Genomic DNA, 17,780 nt, shown 5'->3' with positions numbered 1-17,780 from the left:
ATGTTGTGACGTCATCTGAAATCCTTGAATACTTTATGGGAAAAATAAAAAAAATATACAAAAAATGCCAAGTTATATATTTTTAACTGCTCATTGTTTTCACGTTTCGTGTTTAAAATCTTCATAAAAACATAATAAAAACATATTTTCAACAGCGAATTACAACATAAAAGTAAATAAATAAATAAAGAATTGTTGTTTTTGTCACGTGACCGGAAGTACGCAGTGGGAGCACAGCCAGCGTAGGAAGTGTCTTTATTTACGAAAGTGACACTTGGCTCTAATTTGTCCTAAACTGGATTTTTACGTCTCCCAGCGTCTTTAAGGGACCCGCTGCGCCACAAAGAGTCCACGTCCGAACCCGCCCGTGTCTGATCGGACCTGTTATCGGCCTGACTTTGCAGACTCTGGCGCTCGGCTGCTACATGCTAAGTCCATTCTAGCTAAACATGCTCAGCGCAGCAGTCACAACCTTGCGCTGTCGGGATCTGCGGCTGAGCTGAGGCGCTGCGCGGGGGACATCGGGACCGTTTGGAGGCTCTGTCCGGTGGGAGACGAGCCCCGGGGCTTATGGCGTGGGCTCCGCGGATCTGATGCACTAAACACGGTGAGGAAAAGCGGAGAAACGCGAACTCCCGGGGACACAGGAGGCGCAGAGGAGCCGCGGGGGTGTCCAGGCACAGGCGGGGGTGGGACGGGGGGGACATAGTTTTGGTGCTGTTTGGTTAAAGTTAGGGTGACCAGACTTTCCTCTTTAAACCGGAACAGTCCCAGTTTTGAGCCCTGTGTCCCCTGTCCGAGCAGATTTATACAAAACCAAAACAACAAAAAAAGAAATGTCCCAGGTGTCCCTATTTTTGACCAAACTGATATAAACCAGGACTATATTAAGACTAATCCGGGCTACATCAGGTCTAAACCAGGACTAAACCAGCACTACATCAGGTCTAAACCAGTTCTAAACCAGGACTACATCAGGTCTAAACCAGGACTAAACCAGGACTACACCAGATCTAAACCTGGTCTAAACCAGAACTACATCAGTTCTAAACCAGAACTACATCAGGACTACATCAGGTCTAAACCAGGTCTAAACCAGGACTACATCAGGACTACATCAGGTCTAAACCAGGTCTAAACCAGGACTAAACCAGGACTACATCAAGTCTAAACCAGGATTAAACCAGGTCTAAACCAGGACTAAACCAGGACTACACCAGGTCTAAACCTGGTCTAAACCAGAACTACATCAGGTCTAAACCAGAACTACATCAGGACTACACCAGATCTAAACCAGGTCTAAACCAGATCTAAACCAGGACTAAACCAGATCTAAACCTGGTCTAAACCAGGACTACACCAGATCTAAACCTGGTCTAAACCAGGACTACACCAGACCTAAACCTGGTCTAAACCAGAACTACATCAGGTCTAAACCAGGTCTAAACCAGGTCTAAACCAGGTCTAAACCAGGTCTATACCAGGTCTACATCATGTCTACATCAGGTCTAAACCAGGTCTAAAATGGGACTAAAACGGGACTATCACAGTTTTTGACTAATCTGATCCCCTACACCTCGGAGTGTACAAAAATATTGAAATATTGACATATTGTATCATTTAATGTGATGATACAGTACACAGGGTTCCCACGGTCATGGAAATCCTGGAAAAGTCATGGAAATTGAAAATTGAAAACCTTGAGTATCGATATATCACCAAGAGTACTTTTTGGTATATGTTACTAAATTATTTTGTTACAGAGCTACAGTTTTGTTGTTTGTTCAGTGGAAGGAAACTTGTTTATGCGACACATTTGACATTTTCACTGTTTTGATGATTACAATGGGTGTGTTTCATTTTCATTTTGTACAAGAAGTGGTTTAACAAAGACTTTTAGAATCACAGCCATGATTAAGACATTACTTTTTATTGAAACGAATCAAATTGAAATATATCGTATTGAATGGTAAGCTCACAGTATCGAGGTATGTATCGTATCAGCAACTTCTAAATGATACCAGCCCTTCTGCCAACAGTAAAGAGGAACATAAATTGTCACGTGTTTAGTCAAAATACAGAAAAGCATGTTTGTGAATGACCATAAAGCAAAAAATGCAGTGCCAGAAGTTCCTCAGATTATGACTGACACGAGAAACCACAATGTTACACACTCTTTTCACAATTGTCCAAACATCCCAAACCGGGTGTGTCCCAGTTTGGAATTTTGAAAATCTGGTCACTCTAATAAGAAGAGCAGAGGAGCCGTGGAGTGTCCAGTCATTGGGGCATAGTTTTGTGGTACTTTTCAGCTAAACTGTGCGTATTATTGGTTTTGTAGAGTGCTGTGATGTCCAGGTCTAAAGCAGGTCTAAAGCAGGTCTAAAGCAGGTCTAAACCAGGTCTACATCATGTCTAAACCAGGTCTAAACCAGGACTACATCAGCTCTAAACCAGGTCTAAACCAGGTCTAAACCAGGACTACATCAGGTCTAAACCAGGTCTAAAGCAGGACCACATCAGGTCTAAACCAGGTCTAAACCAGGACTACATCAGGTCTAAACCAGGTCTAAACCAGGACTACATCAGGTCTAAACCAGGACTACACCAGGTCTAAACCAGGTCTAAACCTGGTCTAAACCAGGACTACATCAGGTCTAAAGCAGGTCTAAAGCAGGACCATATCAGGTCTAAACCAGGTCTAAACCAGGACTACATCAGGTCTAAACCAGGTCTAAACCACAACTACATCATGTCTAATCCAGGTCTAAACCAGGACTAAAGCAGGACTACATCAGGTCTAAACCAGGTCTAAACCAGGACTACATCAGGTCTAAACCAGGACTACATCAGGTCTAAACCAGGTCTAAACCAGGACTACATCATGTCTAAACCAGGTCTAAACCAGGTCTAAACCAGGTCTAAACCAGGTCTAAACCAGGTCTAAACCAGGTCTAAATCTAAACCAGGTCTAAAGCAGGACTACATCAGGTCTAAACCAGGTCTAAACCAGGTCTAAACCAGGACTAAACCAGGTCTAAACCAGGACTACATCAGGACTAAACCAGGTCTAAACCAGGACTACATCAGGTCTAAACCAGGTCTAAACCAGGTCTAAACCAGGACTACATCAGGTCTAAACCAGGTCTAAACCTGGTCTAAACCAGGTCTAAACCAGGTCTTATTGGTTTTGTAGAGTACTGTGATGTCCCTCTCAGACCGGGGTGGGGGTCAGGATTGCTGTTTTGCAGATGACATTCTTCTGTAGTCAGTACACAAGCTGGTGCCACATTTCTGCATAGACTTAGACGTAGACAAACTATATTGAACCATGAAGGAGATTATTTGGACACATTGCTCACACATCACAATATAATATAATAACAAAGAGTAAAAAATATAAATGGTAATACTAAATTCTAAATAAGTAGCAAAAAGAGCAAGAGCCAGATGTCAAATAAGATATAATTATATAAGTGTAAATGTACGAGTCAAATAAAATAGAAAAATAAGTCATAAAAAACCTCAGTTATTTACAAGAGGTAGGAAAAGAAATAAAACTTTACTCATCTCCAAAAATTACGCAGCGCACCTTGAATGTTGGCTAGGGCTGGGTATCATTCAGAAGTTGCCGATACGATACCTTGATACATGGACCACGATACGACACATACCTTGATACAGTGAGCTTACAATTCGATACGATTCAATACGATATATTTCAAAACAGTTCAATACAGTTCAATAAAAAATAAAGGCTAAATCGTGGCTGTGATACTAAGTCTTTGTCAAATCACTTCTTGTGCAAAGTTCATATGAAACACAAACATTTTAATGAACAAAACAGTGAAAATGTCAAAAGAGTCGCATAAATGAGTTTCCTTTTTCTAAACAAGCGACAAAACTGTAGCTGTAACAAAATAATTTAGTAGAATATACCAAAAATACTCTTGGTGATATATCGGTACAGCAGCCCAGGATATTGATACTGTGTCATCACATTAAACGATAAATTATATATCGATATTTCAATATTTTTACACACCCCTAATGTTGACATAGTGAGCTTATCTTATTTTAACAAGTATAAAACACTTCCGAAGTCGTCCTGATAAAGGAAAATGTCATCTTAAACAGAGTAATAAAATGGTTTTCTGGTGAATCAGTCATGAGGTGAAAGTGAAAGTACTGAAACTGTGTACAAAGGATGTACTTTCTTTTACTTTCTTTTTAAAGAGGCCTAGAAAACTTTAGGTGTCTCCTCAGAATCACAGAAAGACCGATATGGACATTTTCACAACCGATGCTGATACTGATTGTTTAGAAACCGATGACTGATAAACTCTGCCGATATTTTTGAACTGATCTCTCGGACCGATGATGATTATTTTCCACAAATTATGCACTTGAACCAAACCAAATAACAGTTCAGAGTATAGACGGAATATAAAAATAGGAAGTTCACATCCAAGCGCTTCCGGTTCCTACTGACTCTGGCTCCCATTGACATGCTGGAATATCGTGGCTCATCTCTCTGTAACTGCTGCTGTGAGCATCGTCATTTTGGTCTTAAAATGTTCGTATTAACTCACTCTACATGCTCCTGGGGTTTTTATTTAACTATTTTGTCCTTTAAAAAAAAATTCTTAATATGTACTTGGCTCCAGATTCGCTCTTATAACCGTCAGCCTCGATGAGCTTCATTTGACTGGAGCTGAACGTTGTGGGTGACGTCACACTCAGTCAGTCCACTTCTTTATACAGTCTGTAGTTTAGGTTGGAAAGTTAAGGCCGACTGCTGATACAAGAACAACAAAACGATATATCAGTTTTTCTCTAGTTTTGCCAAAAAGACTCAAATTAAATGACAAACTAACACAAGAAACACATTTCAGAACAGGTTTGTACAGATCTAAACTACAGGGTTTGCAGTTTTTACGCAAGATAAGACCGCGAAAGAGGTTTTGTTGTTTCTGGAGGAGGTTATAACACTTCAGAAATTGCAGTCTTTGTGATTACGTCCATTCATATTTCTGTTTGATTATGATTAATCCTGCAGCTCTTGGTTTAATAACTCTATCCATATTTGCAACATTTCTATTATCAGATTAATGTTGTTACGCAAAACCGAGTCTTGTGAGCGTTTAGTCATCAAGTTACAATGTTACCTCCTCTAAAACAAACCCAAAGTTGTGTTTTGTTTCATTCACATGTTTGAGTTAGTGCTGTCATGCGATTAAAAAAATTGAGAGATTAATTAATTATGATCTGTAATTAATTAATCTAATTAATCTCATTTTAATCTCACCTAAAAATTGCTGAGAAAAGCCTTCAATTTGAGGTATTTTCATTTAAATTCATTATTACATTATTGTGGCAGATCAAAAGACTGATATAGATTAAAAAAAGTGACTTTATAAAGTCATTTATTGTTTAACAAATCTCTCCAAATTGGCTGTTGAGCCCAAGTCTCCATGAATAAGAAACTGTTTGCTGTAAAGTAGCAAAGACGAGGAAATCTGAACATAATAACTTTTGTCGACTTAAAGACAATAAAAAGTCCAGTCTTTCCTTAACCATATTAAAAATATTATTGATAGAGAAATGCTTTATATATGAGATCACTGGTTTTAGTCCTTGTTTTAGTCCTGGTTTAGACCTGCTTTTAGTCCTAGTTTAGTCCTGGTTTAGTTCTGGTTTTAGTCCTGGTTTAGTCCTGGTTTAGTCCTGGTTTAGACCTGGTTTTAGACCTGGTTTAGTTCTGGTTTTAGTTCTGGTTTAGTCCTGGTTTAGACCTAGTTTAGTCCTGGACTGGATTAGTCCTGGTTTTAGTCTTGGTGTTAGTTCTGGTTTAGAGGCACAGGAGGAAGCGCGGTTTACGCAGCGTACGCGAGAAAACACGATCCACACGCGGCTCACGGGAGCACGTCGGTGTCCACGCAGTAACTACGGAAGGAAACGTGGTCCGCGCGTTCTCAGGTTAATGACGATGATGAAGGTGTGTGTGTGTGTTTGTGTGTGTGTGTGTGTGTGTGTGTGTTTGTGTATAGGACAGTAGTGCAGACATCATGAGCCTATGCAGGTTGTTTTCACCAGTGACATTTAAGTTGTAGGCGATATTATATTAGTTATTTTCTTTTATATTTCACGTCGGGAGAATAATTTCCAAGACACGAATGTGTTTTTACCTGTGCACTGCTGCCTCTGTTCTACTGGCTCTTCGACCTCGTCCACTGTGTGACTGACGCCGCCAACGTTAACATGACGTTTACATCGCTGTTACTGCGCGCGTTTTGTGTGGGTTTCCGGCAATGAGTGGAATTACCGAAATAAAAAAATGTATAAATGTGTTTTGTGTGTGTGTGTGTGTGTGTTGTCCCAACAACACATAAAAACAGGTTTTATAATAAAGCAACTCGCATACAGAAACACTAAAGTTAGAGATTAAAAATGAGATTAACGCGATTAAAAAACATATCGCGCTCAATATGACTGTAATTAATTAATCGCAATTAACGCGATAATTTGACACCCCTAGTTTGAGTAACTCTTTATTATTAGTCTGTCTGCATCTCCAAAGCTCAAAATGCTCTGCTCCACGTTGTGATGTCGTGAAGTGGTAGTTTTCAAACTAACAGCGACCTTTTACCTTCAATTCTGGGGCTGAACTTATCCAGACCAGATCTTTGGCATTTTTTCCCATAACAACATGAAAATTGACACTGCACACACCTGTACCATTAGGACGACACCCTCCGAATTTGAGATAGGTCGGATGAGCGGTTCGAGAGTTAAGCGTGGAACTGACAAACAAATAAACACACACACAGACAGACGGAATATCGGTATATCGTATCGTTTAATGTGATGATACAGTATTGATATCATGGGCTATTGTATCGATATATATCACCAAGAGTATTTTTACGTGTGTTTTACTAAATTATTTTGTTACATTGCTACAGTTTTGTTGCTTGTGGAGTGAAAGGAAACTCATTTATGCGACACATTTGACATTTTGATTCTGTTTTGAGGATTAAAATGTTTGTGTTTCATATGAACTTTGCACAAGAAGTGGTTTAACAAACACTTTTAGTATCACAGCCATGATTTAGCCTTTATTTTTTATTGAACTGTATCGAATCGATTTGAAATATATCATATCGAATCGAAAGTGCACTGTATCGATATATGTATCATATTGTGGCCTGTGTATCGAGGTATGTATCGTATCGGCAACTTCTTAATGATACCCAGCCCTAGATTCTAGTGAAGGTGTAACAGAGTGTTTTCTGTTTGAGAGAAGAACTAAGAAGCCTAAATCTGCAGGGTTTATGAGTTAAACATGTGTGAATGAAACAAAACGCAACTCCAGGTCTGTTTGTGATGAGGAAACAACATCAGCACATAGATCAGAAAATACTGCCCTTTGAGAGTTAGGGTTTGGGTTAAAATTGGGCATTTACTAAAGTTTTGATGTCACTCTATAATGTCTTTCGTAGGGACAGCCTGAGTGGCGTTCTGTGCCGGGCTGAGCAGTGAAAATGCTTGAAGGCCTGGTGGCGTGGGTCCTGAACACGTACCTGGGCAAATATGTGAGTAACCTGAACACGGACCAGCTCTCCATCGCTCTGCTCAAAGGTCAGTACAGGAAGCACTACGGGAGGCGCCACGAGTGATGGACGGATGAAGTGTGAGGACTTAAACGTGTCGATGTGTGTTTCTTTGGGTGTTTTTTCAGGAGCGGTGGAGCTGGAGAATCTCCCTCTGAGAAAAGATGCACTGAGAGAGTTTGACCTGCCGTTTGAAGTCAAAGCTGGTGAGTTGCTCTGTTTGAACTCACTCACAAATGAATGAATGAATATTAATTGTCATGTCCCCATTATCAATATTCATAAAGGTCCAGGTGTCTGTCAGAATTCAGAACACAAACTCCAGCAATCACAAATAAATCACCAACTCTCCTTGTACAGAGTCCTTTATCTCGATGTCCAGGCCTTCTCCACGAAAACTGCCACACAAAACATTTCATTTTCAAATAACCATCACAACATTTGGTCTTCGGACAGCCAGAACAAATCAGGGTTCTTCTCTTGAATCATTTCATACATATTATTTCTTAAATCATGATACAGTGGACAATAAAACATAAAAGGAGGAAATTCAATATGTCAGCTGGACAAATGTTTACAAGCTGCTTTTTCAGTTCTGGTCAGGAGCTGCAAAACGTTTTCGACCAAATAAACTGTGCAATGAATGAGGTGTAGAATATTTTATTGTTTGGCCCCCTGTGACCCCAGCCCTTTGAGACAACGGATGGAAATTATGCTTAGGCTACAGTCCGGTGTGTTTACATTCATGTGGTGTCATGTTTGTCAGTGTTTGTTTAACACTCTCTGTCTCAGTCAAATAAATCAATAAATAAGAGATATTGAATTTCTCCTTTGCCATGGATTCTACCTGGATGACTGAGAGATTGTACATTTAAATCACCCACAGAACAGAACCGCTCCTCCTCTGGGACTGCTTTAAAGCGGCCCACTTCCACCTCTTGGAGCAGCACTCCTGCTCTGATCTGAGCACATAGGGACCTCCATCTTCTATTTAAATTATATTTGACATGGGGCTCAGTTAAGAAACTATCCTTAAACTGTACATACCTACTGTGACATGTCAAATGTTTAGGTCACCAATAATATTACTCAAGTGTACAAAGTAATGGTCCAAGAAATGACTTAAGTAAGAGTAAAAAATTATTTTGGAAAACTTCCATTTGAGTCTAGCTCAAAATTCTTTTATTTAAGTCTTGTCTTAAAACCCACTTTTATTCTCTGACTTTTAACACTGTGAGTTGTGTGCTCCTCTGTGTCTTTTATTTATTTTATTTATTTTGCTTACTTACTGCTATTTTATTATTTTTATGGTTTTGCTTTTATTAGCTTTTACTGATTTTATTGTTTTAGGACTGGTGTGACCAAATTTGATCAATTTACCTTTTGGTTGTCTTCATTTTAGGATCTTGAAAACTGCTTTTTTGTAAAATATGATATAGAAATAAAGTGGATTTGGATTTAGATAAATGTTTGCACGGCCTAGCACCCTCCTACCTCGCTGACCTGATCCACACTTACGCCCCCTCTCGCGTGTTCAGCAGATCAGCTCCGTCTTGCTGTCCCAAAGACAAAATTTGAGCTTTGTGGGGATCGTGCGTTTTCCTTTGCGGCTCCACGGCTGTAAAACCCATTGCCTTTAGAGATTAGACAAGCGGAGTCTGTATCTGTTTTTAAATCACTCCTAAAAACACACCTTTTTTCACCAGCATCTTATTGTTTTCTATAGTTTTAGTAGCTGATTGTCCTTGTCTGTTCTATGTTTGTGCAGCACTTTGGCCAGCTGTAAACTTGCTTTATAAATAAACTTGGTATGGTTTGGTTTTCTCAGGCTTCATTGGGAAGATTACACTGCAGATCCCGTTCTACAAGCCCCACAGTGAACCATGGGTCATCTCCATGTCTCAGCTCAACCTGATCATCGGCCCCAGCCCCCTGCAGGAGTACGACGCCGAGGCCGAGGCCCAGGAGGAGGCGGAGCGCAAGAGGAGGCTGCTGCAGGCTCTGGAGGACAAGTTCAGGGTACGGCCGAGTCACGGGGAAATGGGTGGAATATCACTTTCAGATAAATACTTTTTATTGTTATTTTTATACAAGTGAACAGTTAATTTGTGATCTTTACTTCAACTTAAAATGGGACAAAACACCTAAACTCCACCCACGACCACGACGGGGGGAGTTATATCGGAGCGTGTGATTGGTCTATCAGGTCTCCACACTTCGAACTCCGCCCCTGCAGTCAGGTGTTTGTATCAGAAACACCTGACTGTATTCAGAGCAGTCCTGTGCGATGTCACCAACTACTTGAAATTTGCGGAGGCCACTGAAGGCAACACGCATTTAAATTTAGGTGTTTTTTTGACGAGAAAGCTGCAAATTTACCATTTTGCACTAAAGCTGCAGTGGATAAATGCAGTAGACAGTAGGTAAAGCTATTTATTTATTGATTTATTGTTTTATTTCAAGCACATGCAGAGCACAAAGAAATCTCTACATTTTTCAGTTTACATATATGTATTCACGGCCAGCTCTAGCCCATTAGATGCCCTAGGCGGGTTTGATGCTGGCGCGGTGGCCATGTGAGGCTGTACAGTGGACGGTGACCTCCTTGTGTCTGTGCAGAGCGAGTGTGAGCAGAGGGGGGAGTCGTACTGGTACTCGGTCACTGCGTCTGTGGTCACCAGGATCGTGGAGAACATCGAGGTGAGTCCTGACCCTCTGATCTGTCTGCTATGGTCCTGTTATCATGGTGATTTTAGGCTTTTTGGGAGTTATTGAAATCCACGCAAAAGAGCTGCAGCAAAGTAATCAGGAGTACTCAACTATAAAAAATATTCGTAGTTGTATTTTTGATAATCGTAATAGGATCCGGACTATTCAGACTCTAAAACACAGAACCATGAGAGCTTTCTTCAGCATTATTAACTCTAAATGTGGAAAAAGGAATGAACAGTTTCTGATTTTCATTAATAACACTTTCTATACACGAAATATTCTCTGACTAGAATCCTTCAGTCTCCATATTTCAACCTGTATTTGATTTATAATGTATTTTTTAGGTCTCATTGTACAATAGAAATAACGGTTTGACTAGTTCGACTCATCACAATATTAATCACTGACTCTTTACACTTTGTTCATGTGTGCAGCTGAAGATCCAGGACGTCCACCTGAGGTTTGAGGATGACTTCTCTGATCCTGAGAAACCCTTTTCCTTTGGCGTCTGCATCAACAGTGTTTACGCTCAGAACCCCTCCAAAGAGGCGGTCAGTCTGTGTCTCTGTCTTCTGTGTATTATTACTATGTACTACTGCTGATTCTAACAGGTACTGTCTGTCTCTGCAGGGGAAGAAGCAGCTGCGGCAGAAGCAGCTGGAGATCGAGGACTTCAGCGTGTACTGGGACTCCCAGAGCTCCATGCTGGGACAACTGCCTGTCAACCAGATCCAGGTCACACCTCTGCTCAGTCTTCTATTTACCGTATTTTCCAGACCATAAGTCGCACCAGCCAAAAAAAATGCGTCATGAAGAAGAAAAAAAAAACATATAGGTCGCACCAGACTACAAGTCACACTTTTTGGGGGAAATTTATTTTTTAAAATTAGGGACCAAGAACAGACATTTTATCTTGAAAGGCAAGTTATGATAATAACAATAGAACAGAGAACAACAGACTGAATAGGCGTTAACATGTTAACGTAACATATTAACAATTCGGTAACACTTTATAATAACTACACCTTATTTAGCCTTAATAAAGCATGAACAAAGGCTTAATTAATAAGGAACAAAGATTTAATTAATAATGACTCACGCTTAGTAAATGCTTAATAAAGCATAATTTGTCTTCACTTTAGAAAAGCTCTCAAAAAGACTTAACTAACAAATAACAGCTGCCTGAATTATCATTGCATTGCATTATTAGTAAATCTTTCTCTCATAGCTTATTAATGATTAATAAATGCTCAAATGGTTAGTTCATGAGTAATTAAGTATGAAATAATTATGAGTAACTATTTACAGCACAGGCAAATTAAGTGCAAGTGCTAATTAAGGTAGTAATTAAGTAGTTACTAAGCGTGACTCATTATTAATTAAATCTTTGTTCATTATAAATTAAGTCTTTGTTCTGACTCCAAATCACTAAATCCACTGAATTCTTCATCCTTGGTGTCACTTCTGAGCAGCTCTTCCAGGAAAGTTGCACGGTGCATCCTCCCAGTTGCTGTAAGGCTTTGTTCTCCATTCCCACATTCTGACACTCCCCCACAAGTTTCTTGCTCACTCTGCATATTTCACTACTTGCAGCAAGACAGTGTTTTTTCTGCAGAAAACTGATACACGAGCCTAGAGCCTCTCGTGGCTGTCGGTCTGAAAATTTTAATATAGAAGTCGCACCGAAGTATAAGTCGCACGAAACGCCCAAACCATGAAAAAAAGTACGACTTATAGTCCGAAAAATACGGTACATGTTTTACTGTTGGAGATGATTCACGATTGGCATATGATTCTAGAACTCATACCAGAAATTTAGTTTATAAAGTATTTAATGAGACAAGGACAGTGCACAATCTACATGAACCTTAACAGGAGAGATGTTTGTACGAGATTGTAGCACCAGTGCTCATTTCCACCTGTCGTCCATGGGCAGGTTCACTGATTGATTGTATTTAATTGACCTTAGCTATCAGCTATTCCTCCTGGAGACCTGTGTAGCATATTTTGGGTTGAATAAAGCTCATCATACCATTTTTATACCATTTTTATACCGCTATAAATATATTTCCAAAAAAGCTATGCAGAGACCTTCTGACTCTTAAGTTTTTCTGATAAAGAACTAGAAAACTCATATCAAATTTGAAGGGCAGTTGTTTCATAAAATCATCTTCTGCAAATCCTGATTTGTCCTTCACCTGAGGCTTCATTGCTCAGAATATTACAACTTTAATCTACTTCCATGTAACTGTGAACATGCAGGGCCTGTCCGCTGTGCAGTTTTGAACAGCCTTTAGATAAAAATTAATTGCAGTATTTACAATGAAAGAAATGTAAATATTGATCCACGTATGTTGTAGTTTAATACTAAATAACTAGGGATGTAACAATATCCAAATCTCTCGGTACGATATTTATTTTGATATTGATTTGAGCTTATATAATTGTAGATAGGACACTTTTTTGCTTTTAAAATACCTTGACAAGATTTTGGTGTGAATTATTTCCGTCATAATCCCAAGAATTCAAGTAAAAAACATCTCTTCATGTTGTTTGCACTGAAATGTATCATGGGATATGTAGTTCCCTATGTTCATGAGCTGCTGCTACTATAAAACCTGCATTTAAGCAAAGGAACTTATAATTTGATGTATTGTGACAGCCCAAGATATTATTGTGAGACTTTTGACGATACGATATCATGATATTTCGGTTATTGTTACATCCCTATAAATAACGATACGCTGTAATAAACTGTCTGCAGGAGGCTATGACGGCGTGCATGCAGAGCCGGGAGCACCAGTACATGTTTGAGCCGGTGTGGGCCTCGGTGCTGCTGCGGAGAAACACGTCCAAAGAGCCGCTGCGCTCCAGACACACGCCCAGGATCGAGGGCCTGATCCAGCTGGAGCCGCTCTCCCTGCGCCTCTCACAGGTCTTTACACTTTTATACCTCCTCACGGCAACACGTGACCCTCACCGCAGTCACGTGACTCTTATGTCTGCTCTGTTAAAGGTTCAGTACCAACAGATGATGCTGTTTCTCAAAGAGCTGGACCGCAGAGAACGAGAGCTGCGCTACAGGAAGTGGAGACCCAAAGTCCCTGTCACCAACAAGTACGTGTTTATTGTTTAACTCTTTTCCCCTTGGACGTCTGCTCGGAACAACCCGTACATATATGACTAGAGCTGCCCATAGAGCATAAAAGAAAACAGACTTCCACGAGTGATTATAAATGATTTTCACACTCATGAACTTAATTGAAACACAGACATATTTGGTATCTCTGGAAACCTTAGACTCTGAACTCATTTATGGATGTTTAAATGTGATTCAACTCATTTACATGTTTATAACAGCTCACAGAAAATGAGAGTTTACCTGATCAGGTGCAAAAATCGAAAAACAAAAAACTGCATTCAGCATCTGATATATGCATGTTCTGAGCACTATATTCATTAAAAACAATATTTAAAATATATTTGTCAAAGTATTTAAACAGATTTCATATCAGCAGATACAGTAAATCCAAGTGTGCACCTGTTTTACCTGTTGTACACGTCTGTGGACCTAATTTGTTTTTTCCATTTAACTTATTCAACTCATTTAACTTATTATAATATAATAATATAATAATAAAACTCTTCCCCGCCAGTGGGTGTTCAGTATTTGTCATCTTGGTTACTTTCTCGTGCGTAGAGCTCCGCATAAGTGTTTGTTTCTGTAGCAGTTCTGTTATACATCACATCTTGGAAAAAAAGACTGAAATATTTCAAAGGACTCACCTGAGCAACATCCAGATTTTGGAGCAATTTCGGTCCATAATCGAATATAAATTCCCTGATAGTTTGTTCGGATATCGCAGGACTTTAATTCTGAATAAAAATGATTTACTTAAGACCATGTAAACACTTGAAATGATTACTTCGGAATTAAGTTTAATTCTGATGTAAGTGGGTGTTTTATTCCGATGTTTAAAGCCAAATTAATTTATTCCTCGATCATGTAAATGTTTTTTCATTTTAAAAATAATTCCGGTCGTTCAGTGCATGCTCATTGGGTCGCCCTTCTGACGCGATCCGGACGATCCAGCTCCACCAGTCCTGGCTTTGGACTTTGCGAGCAGGATGTGGGAGTGGGCTGAGGTAGAGCAGCCAGTTTGTCTTCTTCCTTCCTTCTGCGACACTCTTCCCTTCTCCTCCTCAGCTGACAGACGTAAAGCGTGATGTGAGAATTCTCCAGCTGCTGCACAATTATCATCAGAACCACTGCGAAAAAAATTTGAATCATGTTTGTGTCCGTGGCGTAACGACAAACCAAGATGACAAAAAATCTGGTAGCAACTGAAGTGTGCATTTTCTTCCGGTCGACGTAAATACGTTAGTGTCCCTGTCCAATCAGAACTCTGACCCGACGTTAAGCAGAATTAAATAAAGGCAGTTTAATGTTTTTTTGCATGTAAACCTCAATTTGGAATCATTATATCCATGTAAACTCAAAGGAGAATATTTTAATTCCAAACTATTTAATTCCCAACAGAATTTAAAAAAAACATCTTGTAAACGTGGCCAGTAACAAATGTGAATGTGTTTTGGCGTGGTCCAGTTGCAGAGCCTGGTGGAGCTTTGCCATCCAGGCCAACCTGCAGGAGATCCAGGAGCAGAGGCATCGCTGTAACTGGGACTTCGCTCTGCAGAGGGCCAAGGACGCTCAGACCTACACCAGCCTGTACTTCAGGAAGCTGAAGGGCGTGGCGCTGAGTCCGCAGGAGGAGGCCGAGCTGCAGAGGGTGGAGGAGGAGCAGACTGTGGAGGAGCTGCAGAGTCTCAGAGAAGTGGTGCATGACTGGTTCAGGAAGCAACAGGAAATAGCAGAGGTATGAGCTGTTTTGTTATGTTGTCATGCTGTAGTTTATCTTGTCTGGGTTGATAATGGGTTGGACAGGCATTTAAAATTTACATTAATAATAAAAGAAATGTGTTTAAAATCAACTAAGTGGTAAGTTATGATCATGTAACTCATAATACAGCATATTTTTGAATCTTCATAAACCTGTTATAGAGGCTGGACTTGGTCAGTACTTGGATGAGAGACGGCTGGGAAAATCAGATACCACAGTCAGGCTCCAATGGCAAAAAAAAAACAAACTGTTGTTGTGTCCTTAGGCAAGGCACTTCAACAACATCGCCCAGTATGAATGTGGAGTGTGTGTTATAAATTCCCCAGTTTAATGAAAGGATAGATAAACAGACAGATGAAAAGATACAACAAGGTTCCCACAGTCATGGAAATCCTGGAAAAGTCATGGGAATTGAAAATGTGTTTTTCTAGGCCTGGAAAAGTCATGGTATTTTAGTATTTAGTAATATTTCTCTTTCACACAACTCCAGCGTTCTGTTAAGTTCTCATTAGACTATTATGATTATTTCTGAACGTTTGCGTCTTTTGTTTAAAAGAGACGACAGTAAATGCACTGACACGATTCTGAATGTTAAAAAACTATAATCCCAAACCATAAAGTGAGTGGAAAGAGTTAACATTTCATATTTAGCCCTAAAAGTCTGATCAGCTCTACACATGTAGGTGCCGTAAAGTCATGGAAAATTCACTTTAGGTCATGAAAAAGTCATGGAAAAGTTTTGAAATTTTGTCAGTGAAAACGCGTGGGAACCCTGTCCCTGTAACATAAACTCTGTAATCTGTCAGCTTTCCCCTGGCTGTGCAGTGGCTGTTCTTCATGTCTGAAAAACACTAAAGGAAAGCTGTAATTTAAAGGTCTAAAACTGTCCCTGTCAGCTGCTGTTCTACTCATTGTGTCTGTTTTCATGAATGTCTGGAAAAAAGTGGCTGTTCTTAACATGTCTAAGAAGAAAACACTAAAGGAAAGCTGTAATTTAAAGGTCTAAAATGTTATTCTCTTTTAATATAAACCTTTAAGACACCACATTAAAGGTACACTATATAACTTCTACATAGTGGTGGTGGGGGTCTGCTACTTGCTTGTCTTCATGGAGACGTTATTTCTTTGCCTGGAATGTTCCACAGTAGAGCATTAAACATACTGTATCTCCCTTGTAATTTCCTACGCAGCAACATGGTCTTTTCATTTACAGAAAGATTAAATTACATTGGACTCTATGGTGGAGTGTGGTGATGGAGACGTGTGTGCTTTTCTTGAGAGGTGCAAATGTTTTTATAATGTGATACTTTGTGATTTTACTGTTTTGTGTTGATTGTGTTGCTGCTGCCTTGGCCAGGTGTCTCTTGAAAAAAACATTCAGAATCTCAGTGGGGCCTCCTGGTTAAATAAAGGTCGAATAAAAAATTAAAAATAAAATGTCTTCAATTACAGGTGTTTTATAGCTCAAACATACTTTAAAAAACACAAATTCTTACCATGTGCAGACTCGCTTCTCCATAGATCTGACCATTAACCTGTCTCCATTATGATTACCAAGGTTATTTCCATACTGTGGAAGGCAAAACGAAGACGAGCAGGTGGTGGACCCTTCACCAGAAAAGTTACACAGGGCACCTTTAACCCAGGAGTGTTTTTTTTTTTCTTGCAGAACGTGAGAGAGCCGAGCACAGACCCTCAGCCCGCAGAGGCCGCCTCGTCTCTGCCCAAAAGCGGCAGCTCGGGGATGGTCCAGTACCTGCAGTCCTGGTTCCCTGGGTGGGGAGGCTGGTACGGAGAGTCCCAAGATCCAGACGCTGAACATCTGCTGCCCAGCCCGTCCTCCTGGGACCTCCTGGGTACGGTATACAAGTTTTATCAGTCATGAAATACTGAGAACTACATCAATACACAATAATCAGTGGTGGATGGAGCACTCAATTTCGCAACTTAAGTACAAGTACACATACAGGGGATAAAGTTTACTCAAGTACAAGTAAAAATATCACATGAGAAAAACTACTTAAGTAAAAGTATTAAAGTACAAATTTAAAATGTACTTTAAGAGTAAAAAGTATAAGTGTTTTGCAGAGATTTTTAGAACAATTACAGGATGAAATGTAGTGATTTAAATAAAAAAAACAACCTGATTTTAACAGGGTTCCCACGGTTATGGAGATCCTGGAAAAGTCATGGAAATTGAAAATGTCATTTCCCAGGGCTGGAAAAGTCATGGAATTTTGTAAATTCAATGACAGTTTTGGAAAAATCATGGAATTTTAGTATCTCTTTCACACAACTCCAGCTTTCTGTTAAGTTCTCATTAGACTATTATGATTATTTCTGAATGTCTGCACCTTTTGTTTAAAAGAGACGACAATAAATACACTGACAGGATTTTGAATGTTAAAAAACTATAATCCCAAACCATAAGGTGAGTGGAAAGTGTTAACATTCCATATTTAGCCCTAAAAGTCTGATCAGTTCTACACATGTAGCTGCTGTAAAGTCATGGAAAATTCACTTTAGCTCATGGAAAAGTCATGGAAAAGTTTTG

At 39.7% G+C, this 17,780-nt stretch overlaps 1 protein-coding gene across 1 annotated transcript in view; it reads left to right on the top strand.

Annotated features, from left to right (window-relative positions):
• Positions 1–228: 228 nt before the first annotated feature.
• Positions 229–17,780, top strand: part of vps13d (vacuolar protein sorting 13 homolog D) — a 63,007-nt gene continuing 45,455 nt past the window's right edge. Inside the window, 11 exon segments of the mRNA XM_055165599.1 lie at positions 229–607; positions 7,503–7,641; positions 7,742–7,819; positions 9,442–9,632; positions 10,233–10,313; positions 10,760–10,876; positions 10,956–11,060; positions 13,090–13,260; positions 13,342–13,442; positions 14,932–15,202; positions 16,896–17,082. Of these exon segments, the coding sequence (XP_055021574.1) occupies positions 7,545–7,641; positions 7,742–7,819; positions 9,442–9,632; positions 10,233–10,313; positions 10,760–10,876; positions 10,956–11,060; positions 13,090–13,260; positions 13,342–13,442; positions 14,932–15,202; positions 16,896–17,082 (1,399 nt within the window). The 5' untranslated portion in view covers positions 229–607; positions 7,503–7,544.

The sequence above is a fragment of the Boleophthalmus pectinirostris genome, unplaced genomic scaffold (genome assembly GCF_026225935.1).
Source record: "Boleophthalmus pectinirostris isolate CB_2022bp ecotype Guang Dong unplaced genomic scaffold, ASM2622593v1 HiC_scaffold_8, whole genome shotgun sequence".
Lineage (NCBI taxonomy): Eukaryota > Metazoa > Chordata > Actinopteri > Gobiiformes > Gobiidae > Boleophthalmus > Boleophthalmus pectinirostris.
The sequence above is the reverse complement of the archived record's forward strand: the minus strand, read 5'-3'. Positions and strand labels throughout refer to the sequence as shown.